Source organism: Carlito syrichta, unplaced genomic scaffold (assembly GCF_000164805.1).
Source record: "Carlito syrichta isolate Samal-C Ts95f unplaced genomic scaffold, Tarsius_syrichta-2.0.1 Scaffold102037, whole genome shotgun sequence".
Taxonomy (NCBI): domain Eukaryota; kingdom Metazoa; phylum Chordata; class Mammalia; order Primates; family Tarsiidae; genus Carlito; species Carlito syrichta.
Window position 1 is genome coordinate 686291 of NW_007046133.1, and position 16469 is coordinate 702759.

At 54.7% G+C, this 16469-nt stretch overlaps 1 protein-coding gene across 2 annotated transcripts in view; it reads left to right on the forward strand.

Moving 5' to 3' along the window:
- CDH4 (cadherin 4) overlaps window positions 1-16469 on the forward strand; it is a 148765-nt gene that overhangs the window by 75264 nt on the left and 57032 nt on the right. For both annotated transcript variants that reach the window (XM_021715770.1, XM_008064945.2), the window contains exon 4: window positions 6174-6318. In XM_021715770.1, coding sequence (XP_021571445.1) covers window positions 6174-6318 — 145 coding nt within the window. The remainder of the gene's footprint in view (window positions 1-6173; window positions 6319-16469) is intronic.

Genomic DNA, 16469 nt, shown 5'->3' on the forward strand with positions numbered 1-16469 from the left:
CTGCCCATCTACCCATACATCTATCCATCCACCGATCTGTCTATGCATCCACCCATTCCTCCATCCATCCATCCATCCACTTGCCCATCCCTCCATCCACTCACCCATATATCCACTCATCCATCCATCCACCCATCCACCCATCCACCCATCCATCCATCCACTCGCCCATCCATCCATTCACCCATACATCCACTCATCCATCCATCCACCCACCCATTCATCCATCCACCATTCACCCACCCATCCATCCATCCACCCACCCATCCATCCATCCACCCATCTATCCATCCATCTGTCTACCCATCCACTATCCTATCTATCTGTCTATCCATCCGTCCATCCATCCATCTGGGGGACATTTCCTGAGCATCTCCTATGTGCCAAGCCCTGTGTTAGGTACTGGACATGTAGAGATGAATGGAGTAGATGTGGTCCCACATTGGGGGAGCTTATACAGTAGTGAGATGAAAAGGCTTCAAATCCTTCTTGACCTGAAGCCCCTAAAAAAAGCTGAGTCTCTGGAGTCTTTAGCAGCCAGACAGAGCCTTCGAGAAAAGTAGATGCAGACACCGACCCAGCACTTCTGCATGTCCAGGAGGCACCATCTGAGATGGGCATCTGGGTGTCCCCCGACTCTGCCACTAAGGCTGTGGAGATCAGGGTTGGGGAGAAGGAGCTGTGGAGGAAATAGGTGGTCTTGGTAGCTGGATGGAGATTTCCCCTGGGTGCCTGAAAATCTAAAGGAAGATTGTTGTATCCTGAGCAAGAATGATGATTGTGTTCCCAGGCCAAGGGCTGTGGAGAAAACCAACTTGGAAGCTGGTAGCTGTGGGCACATGCCCACTGTCAGGCTGGGCAGGGTTTGCTGCTGGTGCCAAAGAGACAGTTTCAGGGCTGCCTCCCCGGGGGATCTCCAAGGACTTACTCCACTCTGTGACACCCAGGGCACCCTTGAAAACCTGGCAGGCACAGTGGGTGCTTCCATACACACGCTTGCAACAGCCAGACACGGGTCACACCAGCCCCCTCCAGGCCCCCATCTGTCTCCTTCTTTCCTTCCCTTCTCCCTCCTTCCCTCTCTTCCCTCCCCTCCCTTACTGTCCATTCACCCTCCCGCATGCACACAGCCCTTCTAAAATGTGTTCTTTCAGGGACATTTCAGCCCCAAGTCTAGAGGGGGCCTCAGCCAGTCATGAAGAGTGAGAAAAGGAGAAACAGGTGTAGGCCTGCCCCCCAGAATGAGTGGTGACCCCAGGTCTCTGCACAGCTCCCCCCAAGTCAGTCTCTCCATCACCACTGGGTCACGTCTCCCCAGTCCTTCCCTGATTAACCAGCCACATGCCTGGTTCTGTCATCAGAGCCTTTGCCTCCAGTGGGCCACACGAGGAGGCCGTCTGCTGATTAAGTTCACCTTTTTCCAGATTAGGCAGATTCATGTTTAATTAGCATTGTTGCTAAAAGAGCCTCCTCTTCCTTGACCTAAGCCTTCCCCTCCTTCCCTCTTCTATGGGGGTCTTGATTTCGGAGCTGGGATCAACTGTCCTGCAAGTTCTTGCTGGACAAGAACTTGGCCAGCTTGGCCAGCACCTGCTCCAGGCCAGGCCCTGGCCAGGCTCTTTCCCTGCCCAGGACAGTGCAGGACATCTGGTAAACAATGCAAAGTGAAATGTGGGGCCCTCATCTAAAATTATTAAGAATTTCGAGACATTGAGAGCAGAACATTAGAATTAACCACCCTGGGCCCTTCTGACCACAGGACCCTGTGTGACCTTGGGTCTCAGGCTGCAACACTAGCCCTGTGTGTCTGTCCTCTGAGCTCCACACCAACTGTCACACAACAATGCCATTTCCACGGACGCGGAGCTCGGGAACGCACAGGTCTCGCTTCACATCTGAGCCCGGCCCACCGCACCTCAGCTGCAGACCCCCTGGTGGCCCTGTGTGTGCTGACCCCCTTCCTGGATCAGGAGACACATGTACCCCAATTCCTGGACACCCCAACACAGCTACTTAGTGTCAAGGGTGTCTGGAACTCCAGCTTAGACCCCGTGTACTTCTCTACCCCGTGTGGATCCTGAGGCTGGGATCCCCTGCCATCATCACACTCCTGGAGCCTCCAACATGACCCTCCCTCCCAGGACTTCCACCTCCTAGGATGCCCGTCAGGTCCTGCAGGGACAGCTGTGCCAGCTGTGCTGGCCAGCGGGGTGTGTGGGTCCTCTGTGCTGCATAACAAGCCAGTGCACACTTGGCATAACAGCAGCCATCATGAGCTCACTGTTTGCAAGTCACAAGTCCAGGTGGGCTCAGCTCAGGGTTAAAATCCCGGTGCCGGTGGCTGGACACTCAGCGGGCTCTGGGGAGAATCATTCAGGTTCACCCAGGCTACAGCGGATCCCATCCTGTGGTCGCACCACTGAGGTCCCCGCCTGCTTTCCTTGGCATGGGCCCCTCCACGGTCACCTAGCAAGGGTGATGCCAGACAAGAAGGCTCTGCCTCCAAAGACCCACATGGGTGGACAGAGTCCCCAAGGGTCACCCTGCTTGAGGTCAGCGGCCAGATGTTGTAACCCTGTGGAGGGGACACATCGGTGTTCACATCTGGAGACAGTGCCTGGCGTCCTGGGCCATCCTGAAGTCTTCCTGCCTCCTCAGGTACCCTTGGATCTGGCCCATTTTCCATCCAACTCCTCTGGCTGCCAAGAGGAGAATGCATCTCCAACCTGAGTGTGTGCAGATGTGTGGACACGAGTTACCCCGGAAACCAGTGTGTAAACGTTCGAATGCATGAGATAAGCACATGACCACTGTTGGTTTTGTAAGATGACACTCTAGAAGATTCTTGAAGGATTCCATAGAAGGGCACTATTGAATCCAACACATGCTGTTGCCTTCCTGGGCCTCAGTTTCCCATCTGTAAATGAAGGATTAAGGCAATGGCCAGATTCTTGTAAAAACTGAAGTGAATTGACATGTGAGCTCTTGGGCGCTGCCAGCTCTGAGAGGTACACCATGCTCACTGGCTGTTGTTGCCATCGGTGAAGAGAATCTCCAGAGTGCCGTGCTGGGCAGCCTTCGAGGCCCCCGTGACTATCCCAGTTCTACACCCCTAGGAAGAGTCCCACAGCCCACAGTTAAGACACAAAGAAGAGAGAACAGGTCAGGGGAGCACTCGCTCCCTCACGCAGCTAGAGGGTCATGGGCAACATGCGTTCTGGCGCCTGTCCCACCCACATGAGACCAACACCCACACGCTGACATCCCCAAGCTCACCTCCCACGATAAGGATAGAAAGTGCTCCATTCATTTGGCCAGGCATGGTGGCTCAAGCCTGCAATCCCAGCACTTTGAGAGGCCAAGGCTGGAAGATTGCCTGAGTCCAGGAGTTCAAGACTAGCCAGAGCAACACAGCGAGACCTCATCTCTACCAAAAAAAATTAAAAATTATCTGGGCATGATGGTGCATGCCTGTAATCCCAACTACTTGGGAGGCTGAGGCAGGAGGATCACCTGCGTCCAGGAGGTCGAAGCTGTGGTGAGCCATGATCATGCCACCATACTCCAGCCTGACAACAGGATGAGACCCCCAACTCAAAAAGGAAAAAGAATTTTGAAAAAGATAAAAATTTTAAAAGTGCCCTAGTCAGAGCACCATGAGAAAGTCACTTTGCGCATGACACTCAGATCTTCAAGTTGCTGTAGGCATGGACGCCTCCTCTGCTGGCCTGGCTCCCCTCTACCCCCAAGGAAAGCCCCCCACCCCAGGCCCGCCAAGGCAGGCACGACCTGGGAAACAGTGGGAGAGAAGTCTTTCCCTGGAGACCCCTACTGAGATTATCAGATGTAACACAGACTTTTGGGGGTGGGCAGGGAGTGGAACTCGGGGGACCACGGGCAGGGAAGACAGCGCCCAAACCTAGTGGCGTGGCGTGGCTTTAGTTAGGAGATAGTAACTTTCCTCTGAGGCCCCACGACCTTCCAGCAGGCATGGGTTGCATGACTGTGTTTGACAAGACAAAGGATGGCCGGGCACTGGCCGAGGTGCCTCCACCTGGGGACGGAGGAGTCTGTAGCCACGGGTGGGCGGCTGGTCGAAACACCCAGGACTTTTCTGGATTACTGAACATAATCCATAAAGCCAGTGTGGCATGCACACAGTCACATCTTGCAGGCAGTTGCAGCCTCCCCAGGATAGGGCCGAACGTGTCTCCTTACTATGGCACAGGCTGCCTCCTAGGGAAAGCCAGCCTCCAGCCTGGCCTCAAACTCACCGTTTAAAGGTTCCACGCAGGACTGTTGGAACCAACCCAAAGCACTGGTGTTGGTGTCGACACAGTCAGCTCGGGCGATTCCTGCACAGGCATGGGATCCACAGCTCCCGATCCCAGTGACCAAGGCGGCCATTCCCAGCGGGTTGCCCAGGGGGCAACATGGAGACCCATCCAGCTCAAGGCTGTTCTCCTGGGCATCCTTGGCCTTGGTGCCAAAGACCATGAGGTCTGATGTGTCCAGCTTCTAGGATGATGTGGGTTTGGGGCAAAGGTCTTTGAGGGAGGACCCCGTTGGGTGACAATCCCGGCTGTGGCAAGAAGTGACTTCAGGAAACCCCCACCCCGGTCTGGCTGTGGGTTCCTCACCCTGCAATCCCCAGACCCGATGACCCCGCGTCACCCCCTCCTGGTGGCAGAGCTCAGCTCCACCGTGTCCTCATCCCTGTCCTGTTCTTGAGGTCTGAGCCCAAGGTCCCTGCTGAAGAGGCCTCCCTGACCTCTCCCAGCCCCAGTGAGCCCCCCCAGCCCCCGTAGCCTCTTTTCCTTCTCAGCCATCATCTTTCTGGACAGATGCTCCAAGGTAGCTATGGGATCATTACACAATAATCTAGGGTCCTTGGTAGGCATTTAGTGAATGAATGAATGAATGAGTGAGTGAGTGAGTGAGTGAGTGAGTGAGTGAAATGGTGAACTAGGGAAAGAACAAACCCAAAACTTCAGGAAGAGTCAGAACTGCCCCTCTGGAAACTTGCAGCTCTAGTTCAGGATGTCTCCCTTTTCTACCTTGAAGACAGATCTCTGTGGGATTTTCTGGAGGCCCCTCCCCTGGCAGGGGGCAGGAGGGGTTCCCAGCTCAGCCTCCCATCTGGCGCCCCCTTCCTGACTCCCTGTTTTCTCTGCTGTGCCAAGCTAATGTAGCAAGCAGACTTAGGAAGTATGCATCTTAGCCAGGCATGGTGGCTCACACCTGTAATCCTAGCACTTTGGGAGGCTGAGGTGAAAGGATTGCTTGAGCTCAGTAGTTAGAGGCCAGCCTGGGCAACATGGTGAGACCTTGCTCTACAAAAAAGAAAAAATAGCCGGGCTCAGTGGCTCAGCCTGTAATCCCACACCTTTGAGAGGCTGAGGTGAGTGAACTGCCTGAACCCGCGGGTTCGAGACCCGCCTGGGCAACTTGGCGAGACCTCATCTCTACAATAAATCAAAAAAGAAAGAAAGAAAAGAAAATTAGCCAGGTGTGATAGCACCTATGGTCCCAGCTACTCAGGTGGCTGAGGCAGAAGGATCACCTGAACCCAGGAAGTTGAGGCTGCAGTAAGCTTGATCATGCAGTGATCGTGCCACTGCCCTCCAGTCGCACCAGTGTCCTCCAGCCTGGGCAACAGAATGAGACTCCAACTCAAAAACAAACAAACAAAAAGCCTGAAGCCCTCCTGGGCTGGGCTCTGGTGGAGCCCTATTCCCAGTCCAGGCACAGTGCACACCCCACATGTTTTCCCTGGCTGGAGTTAAGGCCCTCCCCACTGGGCACTAATGGCTTCCCTGTGGCTGCCGTGGGTGGATGTGGACCCCCACTGCAGATGCCTGTCCTGCTCCGACATCTGGTCAGAATAGCCAGTGGTGCACAAAACCACCCACCCACCAGGAGTTCCTGGGTGGGCCAGGCCAGGGCACAGGGGGCCCCGGGGGCTCCAGCCCACAAGTCTCCCTGCTTGTGCTCCCAGGACTCCCTTCCACAGAGGAGAAGACAGAGGCTCCACGAGGCTCCCCAACGTGCCCAAAGCCCACCGACCCTGCCAACTGCCCCTGCGTCCCTGGGGGGCCGAGCTGTGTGTCACCTCCCGCCTGCTCAGTCCCTGAGCCCCCCATGGGCACTGACACATCCATGCTGCCTTGCAGCTGCGTGCCCATGCTGTAGACATGAACGGCAACAAAGTGGAGAACCCCATCGACCTGCACATTTATGTCATCGACATGAACGACAACCGGCCCGAGTTCATCAACCAGGTCTACAATGGCTCCGTGGATGAGGGCGCCAAACCAGGTGAGCCCCAGGCCGTGTGGGGGGCGGGGACTCAGGCCTTCGCTTCCTAAGATCCCACAGGCACGAGGAGGCAGGGCCTGGAGGGTGTGGAGGCCAAGGAGGGCCACCAGGATGGCTTTGCAAGTGTTGACCAGGGTCCTGCTCTCGTAAGCCTTGGGGTCCAGAGGGGACACAGACAAAAGGGAGAAGGCACCAGGGAATGAAACTGTTAGAAGGATGGTGGGTGCAGTAGAGTCCTAGGGATAGCTTTGGGTCAGGACAGGCCCCTCTTGGAGGTAACGTGTAGGCCAGGAGCTATAGCGTGGGAGGAGCGGCACCTGGCGGGATTCTGGGGGAGGAAACTGCACGTGCCAAGGTCCTGGGGCAGGAGGAGAGGTCAGAGAGCTGAGGCCATCTGAGTTCTTGGGATTCGACTCCAACACAATGAAAAGCAAGAGAAGGCACCCCTCCCCAGAGGTGAGCCCGTTTGACTGAGGGTCCCTTTAGAACTGATCCAAGAGCCCATCCTCCCAAGGCTCCCATCCAACACCCATGATGACAACTGCGTTAGCGTGGCTGGGCCCTCGTGGCACGTGTGTCATGTCTCAGGGCTCTGCATCCCATAACTGCCAAGAGGTGGGTGGCCCCTCCCCTTGGGCAACGAGGAGACTCCAGGCCCGAGGCTGCCAGGGAGCGCCCAGAGCCCTCAGTGTATGTGGGTCGGAACCCAGGCATCCCATCCTGGCAGGTACCCGTCCTGCCCTGGACCTGCCGATTCAGACCCCAGTGGTCTCCATCGGGAGGAGTAGCTCCTATGTGAGGGGAGGGCAGGGGTCCTGGGGACAAGCCTTGGGTTGTGTGGGGGTGGTGAGGTCACTGAGGAGACCTAGGGGGCTGCCGGATGTAGCCCCTGAAGCGAGACGGCAAGTGGACTTGGCATTCCTGTTTGAGTGTGTCCTAGCGGGATGTGGACATACTGACGCTGCAAAAGTGTCCCTTTCTGGTCTAAACTTGAAGCTGAGTAGGTCTGTGTCGTAGCCAGCAGCCCCACCTGACTACCTGTGCCGGCCATAGGGAGGCCATTTCAGCCTTGGAATCCAGAGGACCAGTGCCCTGCCAGGGCCCGAGGAAGGGTTGGCGGCCTCAAGCTCTGAGACAGACAGCACGCATGTATCATTGCTCCTACACTGGCGTGGCTATCACCATCTCCAGGGGCTGCTGTTTCAACAAGGCGAATTGCACTTCTGACTAATGGCTTTTCGGAACAGCGAGACACAAGCGAGTGCGGTGTCACTGAAGGGAACGGAGTGACGTTATTTGTGCGGAAAACTTGGGCCACTTGTCCCGGCAGTCCCAAGGCGGGCGGGGGCAGATGGGAGGTGGGCAAATTAGCACCAAGCAACTCCCCTCCACCAAAAAATTGAATGAGGTGCTGAGCCCCCTTCAGGGGTGGGTGTGGGGGTATGGGCCTGGGCTCCTCCCTGTTATCACAGTGCAGTGGGCCAACCCCACCCCAACACTGCCTGGGTTTTCCTGGCCTTTCTCTCACAAATCAACCTTCCAAGTCTTACTTTAAAAAATCAATAGTCAGTCTTCCCCAAAGCGCAGGGCTTTGCTCATTAGGATAACAAAAGCAGCAAATTGCCATCTCCTCCTCAGAAATCCTGATGAGCCTTTGAGCCTGGGTCTCTGGCAGGGTGATCCCAATGCCACATGGCCTGGCAGAGGAGGTGGTTCGCTGCCCTGGAGCCCGCTGTCTTTCCCATCACACCAGAGCTTTCCGAAGACTTGCTGAGTTAAATGTGGACGGACGCTTCAGAGCTCCTGGCGGACCCCTGGGCAGATCCGCAGTGCCAAGGGGGGTCTTGTAAAGTAGTCCAGGGGTGATGGACTGGGGAAGAACGTGGGAAGAACACTGGGACCCCCATGGCATCCTGGGCCCCGGACCTGCTTGCTCACGTCCCCCAATAAGCTCTCGTCCGTCTCTAGTCCTGGAACAAGCAGTCTACATACAAAGGCCAGGATGGAGGTGTAGGGGCCGCCGGCAGGCCCAGCCAGCCCGTCCAGGTGAGGGCAGGGCCCTGCGGGGCGAGGCCATGGTGTCCCCACACAGCCTGGCTTGCTGTTCCTGGCGGGGATTCCCGGGCCTGGAAGTCATCTTTTCAGTATCTTCTCTACCTGTAATGGAAGGTTTTCTATGATGCCTTTGTGGGGTAAGGAGGAAATACTGCCAGAAATGAGTCATTATCCTCTGAGGAACGGACTGACGAAGGGATTCGGGAGCACCTTCTGATGGAACACAAGCATAGAGAGATGAAATACTGACTCCGTCGGGAATGCCGGTGGGGTCGGGAGGTCACCCGGGCCGTGAGTGAGCAGGCTCAGGCTGGGACCCAGGCGCCTGTGTCCACCCACCTTCCTCCCCTCCACATTACGAGGCCCTCCTCAGCATGATAGATCTGCCCTTGTCGGGCCAAGAGGGAGTGGAGGGTTAGGGTGGCCTGTCCCCTTTGCGCTTTGGGGTTGAGAGTGCATCCCACTCCAGTGACAACGGTGGACCTGCCAGGAAGCAGGAGGGAGAAGCCCACCTCAGGGCTGCCTAGACAATGCAACCGTGTGGGCTCACTGCACAAATGGTCCTAGGAGGGATGGTGGCTTCGGCACAGCAGTGTCCCCAGTGTGGCAGCATCCTGTGACTGAGAGGGCATGTTCCGGGGCCTTGCTGGCCACTTTTTGCCCACTGGGTTCTCAGGGCTCCCTCTGCTGTGATCAGAAGGGTCTTGGAAGCTGCAGATTCGTTCCTGAGCAGCTGGGCCACCCGGAGAGGAGCACGCCTTTCCCAAGAGCCCCAGCAGTTGCCCCTGACCCCTGCCCCTGCACCCCCGCACCTCCGTACACAAGAAGAGTCACATTCTGTGTGTGTGGGTTCCCGGGAGTCATTCACCGTCCAGCCAAACTGGGTCTCCTTCAATGGCCATTACCCCAGGTCTTCACCCCTTCCTTGAATCAACTCGGAGCCTTCTGAGGTCAGTGGGGGTGGGGGACCCCCTGGGTCACCCACAGTCTGTCCCGCAGATGTTCCCACCCAAGCCTTCTCTCCATCCTTGGCCTTGACCCTGATCCTCCCAGGGCAGGGGGTGAACCCCACTAGGTCGCTCACAGGCCTGTGCCGTGAACATTTTCCACAGGAAATGAAGTTGACACATTTCAAGTTCACCAGAAAGTAGAACCCAAATGAGGGTCCCCCCACAAAAAGGTCTAACCAGAGTGATGGGAGGGCTTCTGCCCAGTGCTCAGGATGCCGAGTGCAGTGGGGCATGGGGGCACCTGACTCTGCACCCTCAGCTGACACCAGGCACTGAGGCTTCTGTCGGAATCTCAGGGGGCTTCCCAGAATGACTTCTTACGCTGAGACAGGTGTAGACTCACACACAGCTGCAAAGGTAACGACAGACCTGCCCACCCTTCAGCCGACCCCAAGACCCTTGGACAACCCAGATCAAGGTCACACCCGAGGCTCACCTGGTGCCACCCACAGCCCCTGCTCAGGTTGCCCGGCTGCAATTGCCCTCGAGTGGGTGTCAGTGTGTGTGTCTGTGTATGTACCTGTGTGTGTCAGTGTGTGTCTGTGTACCTGTCTGTGTGTCTCTGCATGTCTCTGTGTCAGTGTTGTGGCATGTGTGCGCATGTCTCTATATCTGTCTGTGTGTGGTCTGTGTCTCTGTGTATGTCTGTCTGTGTATGTGTCTGTGTATGTGTCTGTGTGTCAGTGCATGTCTGTGTGTCTGTGTGTGTGTGTCTATATATGTGTCTGTGTATGTCAGTGTGTGTCTGTGTCCATGTCTGTATGCGTGTCTGATTGTATGTTTGTGGCTGTCTGTGTGTGTGTCTCTGTGTGTATGTGTGTATCTGTGTATGTGTCTGTGTGAGTCAGTGTGTGTCTGTGTGTGTGTGTGTCTCTGCATGTCTGTGTGTGTGCTTTTAGTTCTCATCCCATGATCACAAGGCGGCTGCCACACCCCCAGCCATCACACATACCATCAGGCGGGAAGGTAGAGGGGAGAAGGGTGGTGTATGGCGGCGCAGGGGATTTCACATGGGAAGAAGCTCCATGTGGGCATGCCCTTCTCTGTATAAGGTGGACATCTTCGAGGGCTGCTGCAGGGGGTGCCAGGAAAGCACAAGCCCTGCCTCCCGGGAGCTCACTGTCCAGTCAAGGAACCAAGAAATATGTGTGCTATATCCCACTGGCAAACAGTGCAGGACCCATGCCGGAAGGAAGGGCTGAGAAGCAATGTCCCAGGCCGCTGGGCACCGGAAGATCTTTTCTGCCTCTGCCCACAGCTCGGAGTGCCCCTCCCCCTGCTCTCCTTTTCCTCCTCCAGCTGGCACTGACTGCTGCACAGTTACCTGCCCTGCCCACTGTCCCGAGCGGCCTCTCCCTGCCCTGAGGGTCCTCCCTTGACACATGGTGCCTCAGTGAGTCACTTTGCTATTGGCCAGCTGGGCATTCATCCCGCTGGGTCCCCTGATTCTCGAACTCCTTGTCAATGACTTCTCATTACTGTCATCAGAACCCCAGGTAGCAAGCCCATAGGTCTCAGGAATCCCCCAGGGACTCAGGCACCCATCTGGGGCCCAAGAATCCCCAGGGGTTCAGGAAGCACCCCCACCAGGTGCTCAGGAATCCCCCAGAGACTCAGGAATCCCCCCGGAGCTCAGGCACACCCCCCCAGGGGACTCAGGAACCTCCCAGGGGCTCGAGAATCAGGAAGCCAGCCAGGCTCGGTGGCTCGGCCTGTAATCCCGTGCCTTGGGAGGCTGAGGTGAGTGGATTGCCTGAGCCCGCGGGTTCGAGACCCGCCTTGGCAACTTGGTGAGACCTCATCTCTACAATAAATCAAAAAATTAGCTGGGTGTGGTAGCACGCACCTGTATTTCTGGCTACTTGGAAGGCTGAGTCGGAACGATCGCCAGAGCCCAGCAGGTCGAGGCTGCGGTAGCCAGGAGCAGCCACTGCACTCCAGTCTGGGCGACAGAGTGAGACTCCAACTCAAAAAGAAACAAAAAAGAATCAGGAATACCCCCAGGGACTTGGGCACCCCCCCAAGGGGCTCAGGTACCCCCACAGGGGCTCAGGAATCAGGAATTCTCCCCCAGGTGCTCAGGGATCCCCCAGGAGCACAGGAATTCTCCCCTGAGGCTCAGGAATCCCCCCATACTCTGCCCCTCCCAGGGACTCAGACGTTCCCCCCCCAAGGGGCTCAGGCACCCCCCCCCCAGGCTCAGAAATCCCCCATGGGCTCAGGAATCTCCCCAGGGCCTCAGAAATCCTCCCTCAGGGTTCAGGCAACAACCCCCCCCACACACACCCAGTGCAGCAGCCCAATGACAGTACCCAGCTGAGCGGTCCATCCCCTACCTAACATTTTCTGTCTGGAAGGCAGGCTTGCTACTCTTTCCCCCCACCCCCGGCCAGAGGCAGCCCGGCCAGCTCTCAGGGCTTCTCCAACTGCCCAGGAAAAGACGCCTCCGTCTTGATGATTTTTTAACTAAAAAGCCTCTAATTGGAATCTGCCGCTCTCCCTAACCCCTTGTAACTGCGTGGGGCCTATAGTATAAATTTTGAAATTAATGTCATCTTAAAATATTAAAAAGCAGAGAAATCTACATGCTGCAAATGAAGTCAAAGAAACCTTCATCCAGACAACGAGGAGTTTTTGCTTAAATAGATTATTCTATTAGCAGGTCCCGTTTATTTATTTATTTTATTTCTTGCCAGTGGAAGGCCCCCCGAGATTAATGCACAGATGGCAGCAGATACTTGAAAGTCATCTGAATATTAAGAATTTAAATCTTTAGCCTCGGTGATTTGAGCAGAAAGCCAATTATGGGGCTGAATTAGTTTTCAAATTAAACTGCAATTTAAGGCTTGTGAAATTAATCCTTTAAGGCACATGGCAGGGTTTGTACATGACTCCTGCGAAAGGCGGGCCTGGGCCCTTCTACCTCCTCCCCTTCCCTCTACCTGTCACATGATATGTGGAAGGTGTCCAGAGTCTTCCGGGAGAAAGGCAGCTGCGCCTTGGTGGGAACCAGAAGGGAGAGGCAGTCCCAAACGGCCGCTTCGGGTGACAGAATTCAGGTCTGTCTGCTGGGGAGAAGGAGATCTGAGGAGGACTGCAGAGAAGACCCTAGAAAAGTGGTTTGTGTGTTCTCAAAGCCCAGGGGATGGGGACCTTGATGGAGTACCAGGGTGGCAGAGATGCCACTGCGTGAGCATTCCTCAGCAGAGGGTGAGCCAGGTACCACTGGCCGTGTCCTTCCACCAGTGGCTTAGTATCTGCAGACACCAAAACTGGGCCCCCTGTGGGGCTCAGACTTGAGGTGGCCGCAAGTGCCGCCTTTGGAGAAGCGAGAGGGTCAGAAGGGGACACTGGGTGCCGGGTCCTCACCTCCCAGACATGGGACCAGCCCTGCTCACAACTTGAGAAGGGGCTTGCAGTGCATGGGTGGCCATGGAAGGATGGCCAGGCTGGCAGATCCCCATGCTCCTCCCAGAGACCCCGAGGGGTCAGGCAGCTTTGGGTCCAGCTACCAGAGGAGCAGAGCAGCTGGGAGGGCAAGGTGGGGGCTTGGATCCAGGATTAGGGACCTACCTGAGTCCTGAGCTCTGCCGTCTCTGACGTCACCCAAGGCCATCGAGATTTGAGTAGATAGAAGAAAAAGCCTTCTCTTCCCATGCTCTGTCAGTCAAAGACCGCCGGGCACTGCCCACCTCAGCCTCAGTTTAACCCTCTAGTGGGTAGAATGATGCCACCCCCAAATTCATGTCATCCAGAGCCACAGAACATGACCTCATATAAACAGAGTCAAGATGGGGCCAGGAGGTTGACCCTAAATGCAAAGCTGATTTCCTTGTAAGAGGAGGTAAAGATGCCTACTGTGGTGGCTCATGCCAGTAATCCCAGCACTTTGGGAGACCAAGGTACAAGGATTGCTTGATCCCAGGAGTTTGAGACCAGCTTGGGTAACATAGGAAGACCTTGTCTCTACAGAAAAAATTAAAACTTATCCAGGTGTGGTGGTGTGCACCTGTAGTCTCAGCCTCTCAGGAGGCTGAGGCTGAAGGATCACCTGAGCCCAGGAGGTCGAGGCTGTGATGCATCATGATCGTGCCACTGTACAATTACACCCATGACTTCTCAACTACAGCTACTAAATAAGGTGGGCTCCCATGGCTCCCTGTCTTTCTGGAGCCTTCTAGAGAGCACTCAAGTCTGTCAGGCACCCCAAGCAGTGCCATGTACTTTCCGCCACTTTCTCAAGGTGTGTCAGGTTTCTACCCTGGCCAGCACCCAACTGTAAGAGCCTCAGTGACAGCCACCCCTCCCTGGGATACAAGGGATTTCCCAGGAGATGAACCGTGCTTCCTAGCCCAGCCATGGCCAAGGGGCAGGACTTGGGCATCAGGGTGGATCCCAAGGCCCCTGGACAGGTGTGGAGGCTTCTCCACTGTCCCCAAACTCTCCCAACTGGCAGATGCCCCTTCAGCAGCTTCTGCGCCTCAGCCGGGTGTGGCGCACGTGTCTTCCTGGCCTCTCCTCACAGGGGCAGAGGCCACTTCTCCCAGGACAAGCTTCCAGACTCTCATCTTCCAGGAAGAAAACTGAAACCTCTGGTCCTGGCTCTGTTCCAGGGCTGTGGACACGGCTCATCCATCCCAGGCATCTCCGTGGTGAATCGCGCACTGCCCTCCTCCCCTGGCTCAGGTGCACAGTGACGCACATGGGTTTCCTGATCCAAGGGGTGATGGCCAGCATTTCAGAATTTCTCTTTTTTGAGAAAAACTAAATTGTGATTGAGGCCAAAGTTCCTTAAAAGCTCAACTTCTGTTTTCCTGAGATGCCCTATTTTGTCTTTTCTTTTCCCTCTTTCTCTTTTTGTAAGCAACATTTTTCTAATTGGATAACCAAGTGACACTTCCTTTTGAAAGCAGACTCCACATAGCATCCACCACTCAGAGGTCGCTGCTGTCACTTCCCTTCTCTTTTTTTCTGCATAGACATACTCTTATTTAAAGATTAGAGTCACTCTGAACAGGGTTACAAACCTGATTCTTTTCCATTTCACATACCTTGGAAACCTCAGATGCCATTACAATTCTTCTGCAGCATCTTGGTGGCCTTGAGCTGTCCCATCAGGGAACGTGCTGTGACATCTTTACCAGCAGCCTGTGCTTGGCAGCTCCAAATGTCCCTTACTGACCATGCTCACGGTCATCCGCCCCACCAGGTGGGAGCTTCACCACTCAGGGAACGATCAGTTAAATCTACTACGTCAAGATCACCGGATATTCACGTGCAGTTATGTAACTCAGCCAGGCTCCTCCGATGGTGATGGAGAAATAAACACCCCAGGAGACCAACCCGTGGCTACTTCTCAGACATGCTGCAGCAGAGGACCCATGCCGCACTCAGGGCTGGAGGGAGCACCCATGGAGTCTCGGCCATCCCCAGGTGGAAGTGGGAGGGATTAAGGATGCTGTCAGGGAGGCCTCAGGTCCTGGCTGCTTTCGGAAGGTGTCATAGGGGTCGCTGATTGGACGTATTGAAGCAGGGTATTGTGATTAATCAACAGAGGCCAGACTTCCACAAGTCTTACATAGAGACAGCAGTGTGACTTCCTGTGTTGGTTAGTGTAGTTAATGGATGACTTACTGGGCTGATTAGTGTAGATGATGGGTGACTTTCTTGACTGGTTAGTGTAGATAATGGATGACTTCCTGGGCTGGTTAGTCTTGAAAATGGGTGACTTTCTGGGCTGATTAGTGTAGATCATGAGCGACTTCCCATTCTGGTTAGTGTAGATAATGGGTGACTTCCTGGACTGGTTAATGTAGATAATGGGTTACATCTGGGCTGGTTTACGTACATAATTTTTGACTTCTTTGGCTGGTTAGTTAGATAATCCATTGCTCCTGGGCTATTTAGTATAAATAATGAATGACATCCTAGGCTGGTTAGTTTGATAATCAGTGGCTTCCTAGGCTGGTTTCTGCAGGGCATGGGTTCAAATTCTGATTTCATCTATGGTCTGTTGTTGTTTGTGTTCATATTCAATCTTTTAATAACCTTGGCTTTACTATGGTACCCCCTAACAGCCAGTGTTCTGGGAATGATACCATCATGGGACACATCCCTCCTGTCCAGAGGACCCTTATGTGGTTGTTGTGGCCCACTGCCCCTGCCATCAGGGTTTTCTGTGTCTGCTCTGCTCACTGCTTGTGCATGTGAGTAACTGTGCCTGGCACATAGTTGGTGGTGATCAATGTGTGTTGGTGCCACACTCTTACAACTAGGAACTATGTCAACTTGGACAGCAGCTTTCTGAACTTCATGATTTTGGGGGGAAGAACCTTCTAAAAGTGTTTTTGCTGAGTGGACACATTTTAAAGGCATTTGTTCATATAAGACCAAACTGCTTCTGGGAGGTTGAGGCTATCACTCTCCCGGAGGCCATTGGAGCTGCCAGTTCCTCTGCACCCTCACTATGAGGCACTATCACTATTTCAAAATAGTCTATACACATTTGGCAGGTGGAAAATGTCTTCCTTTCATTTCTTTGATTAATAATGAAGTTAGTTTTAAAAAGAAGGAGAAGGAACCAAAAGCTCATCTATATTAGAGTGAAGCCACAGGCCCCCTCGCAGGAGGCTGTACCCGTGTCCTGGAGGGTGTGCTGGGTACTGGGTTCTTGGTGCCACCCTCCACTGTGCCTCCGGGGACTTTCCAGTGCACTTGTGCTGGTTACTGCGCATGTGTTTCATTCTAACCAGAAAGGAAGCATCTAAAGTGTATCCTTTGGTGGGATCCTGCACCTCCCCCAAGGAGGGTCCCTGCTATCCACCCCTTTCCTGGGAGGGGATGGCACTGCTGCCTGGGGTGGGTTCCGGGAGCCGTGTCCATCCTCAGGCAGCAGCAAGAAAGAAGCCAGAGGAGGAGGATGGATGGATGGATGAATGAAGGAAGTGACTCGCTCTCCAGGCATGCATGTTCTTTTCACTAATTACTTTAATATAGCAGGAATAAAAGTAGGCATATTCTTTAAGGACAGAGGGCAATCTATACACTCCAAGGCATCGGATTCAAACCTAACAAAGTATTTTGCTC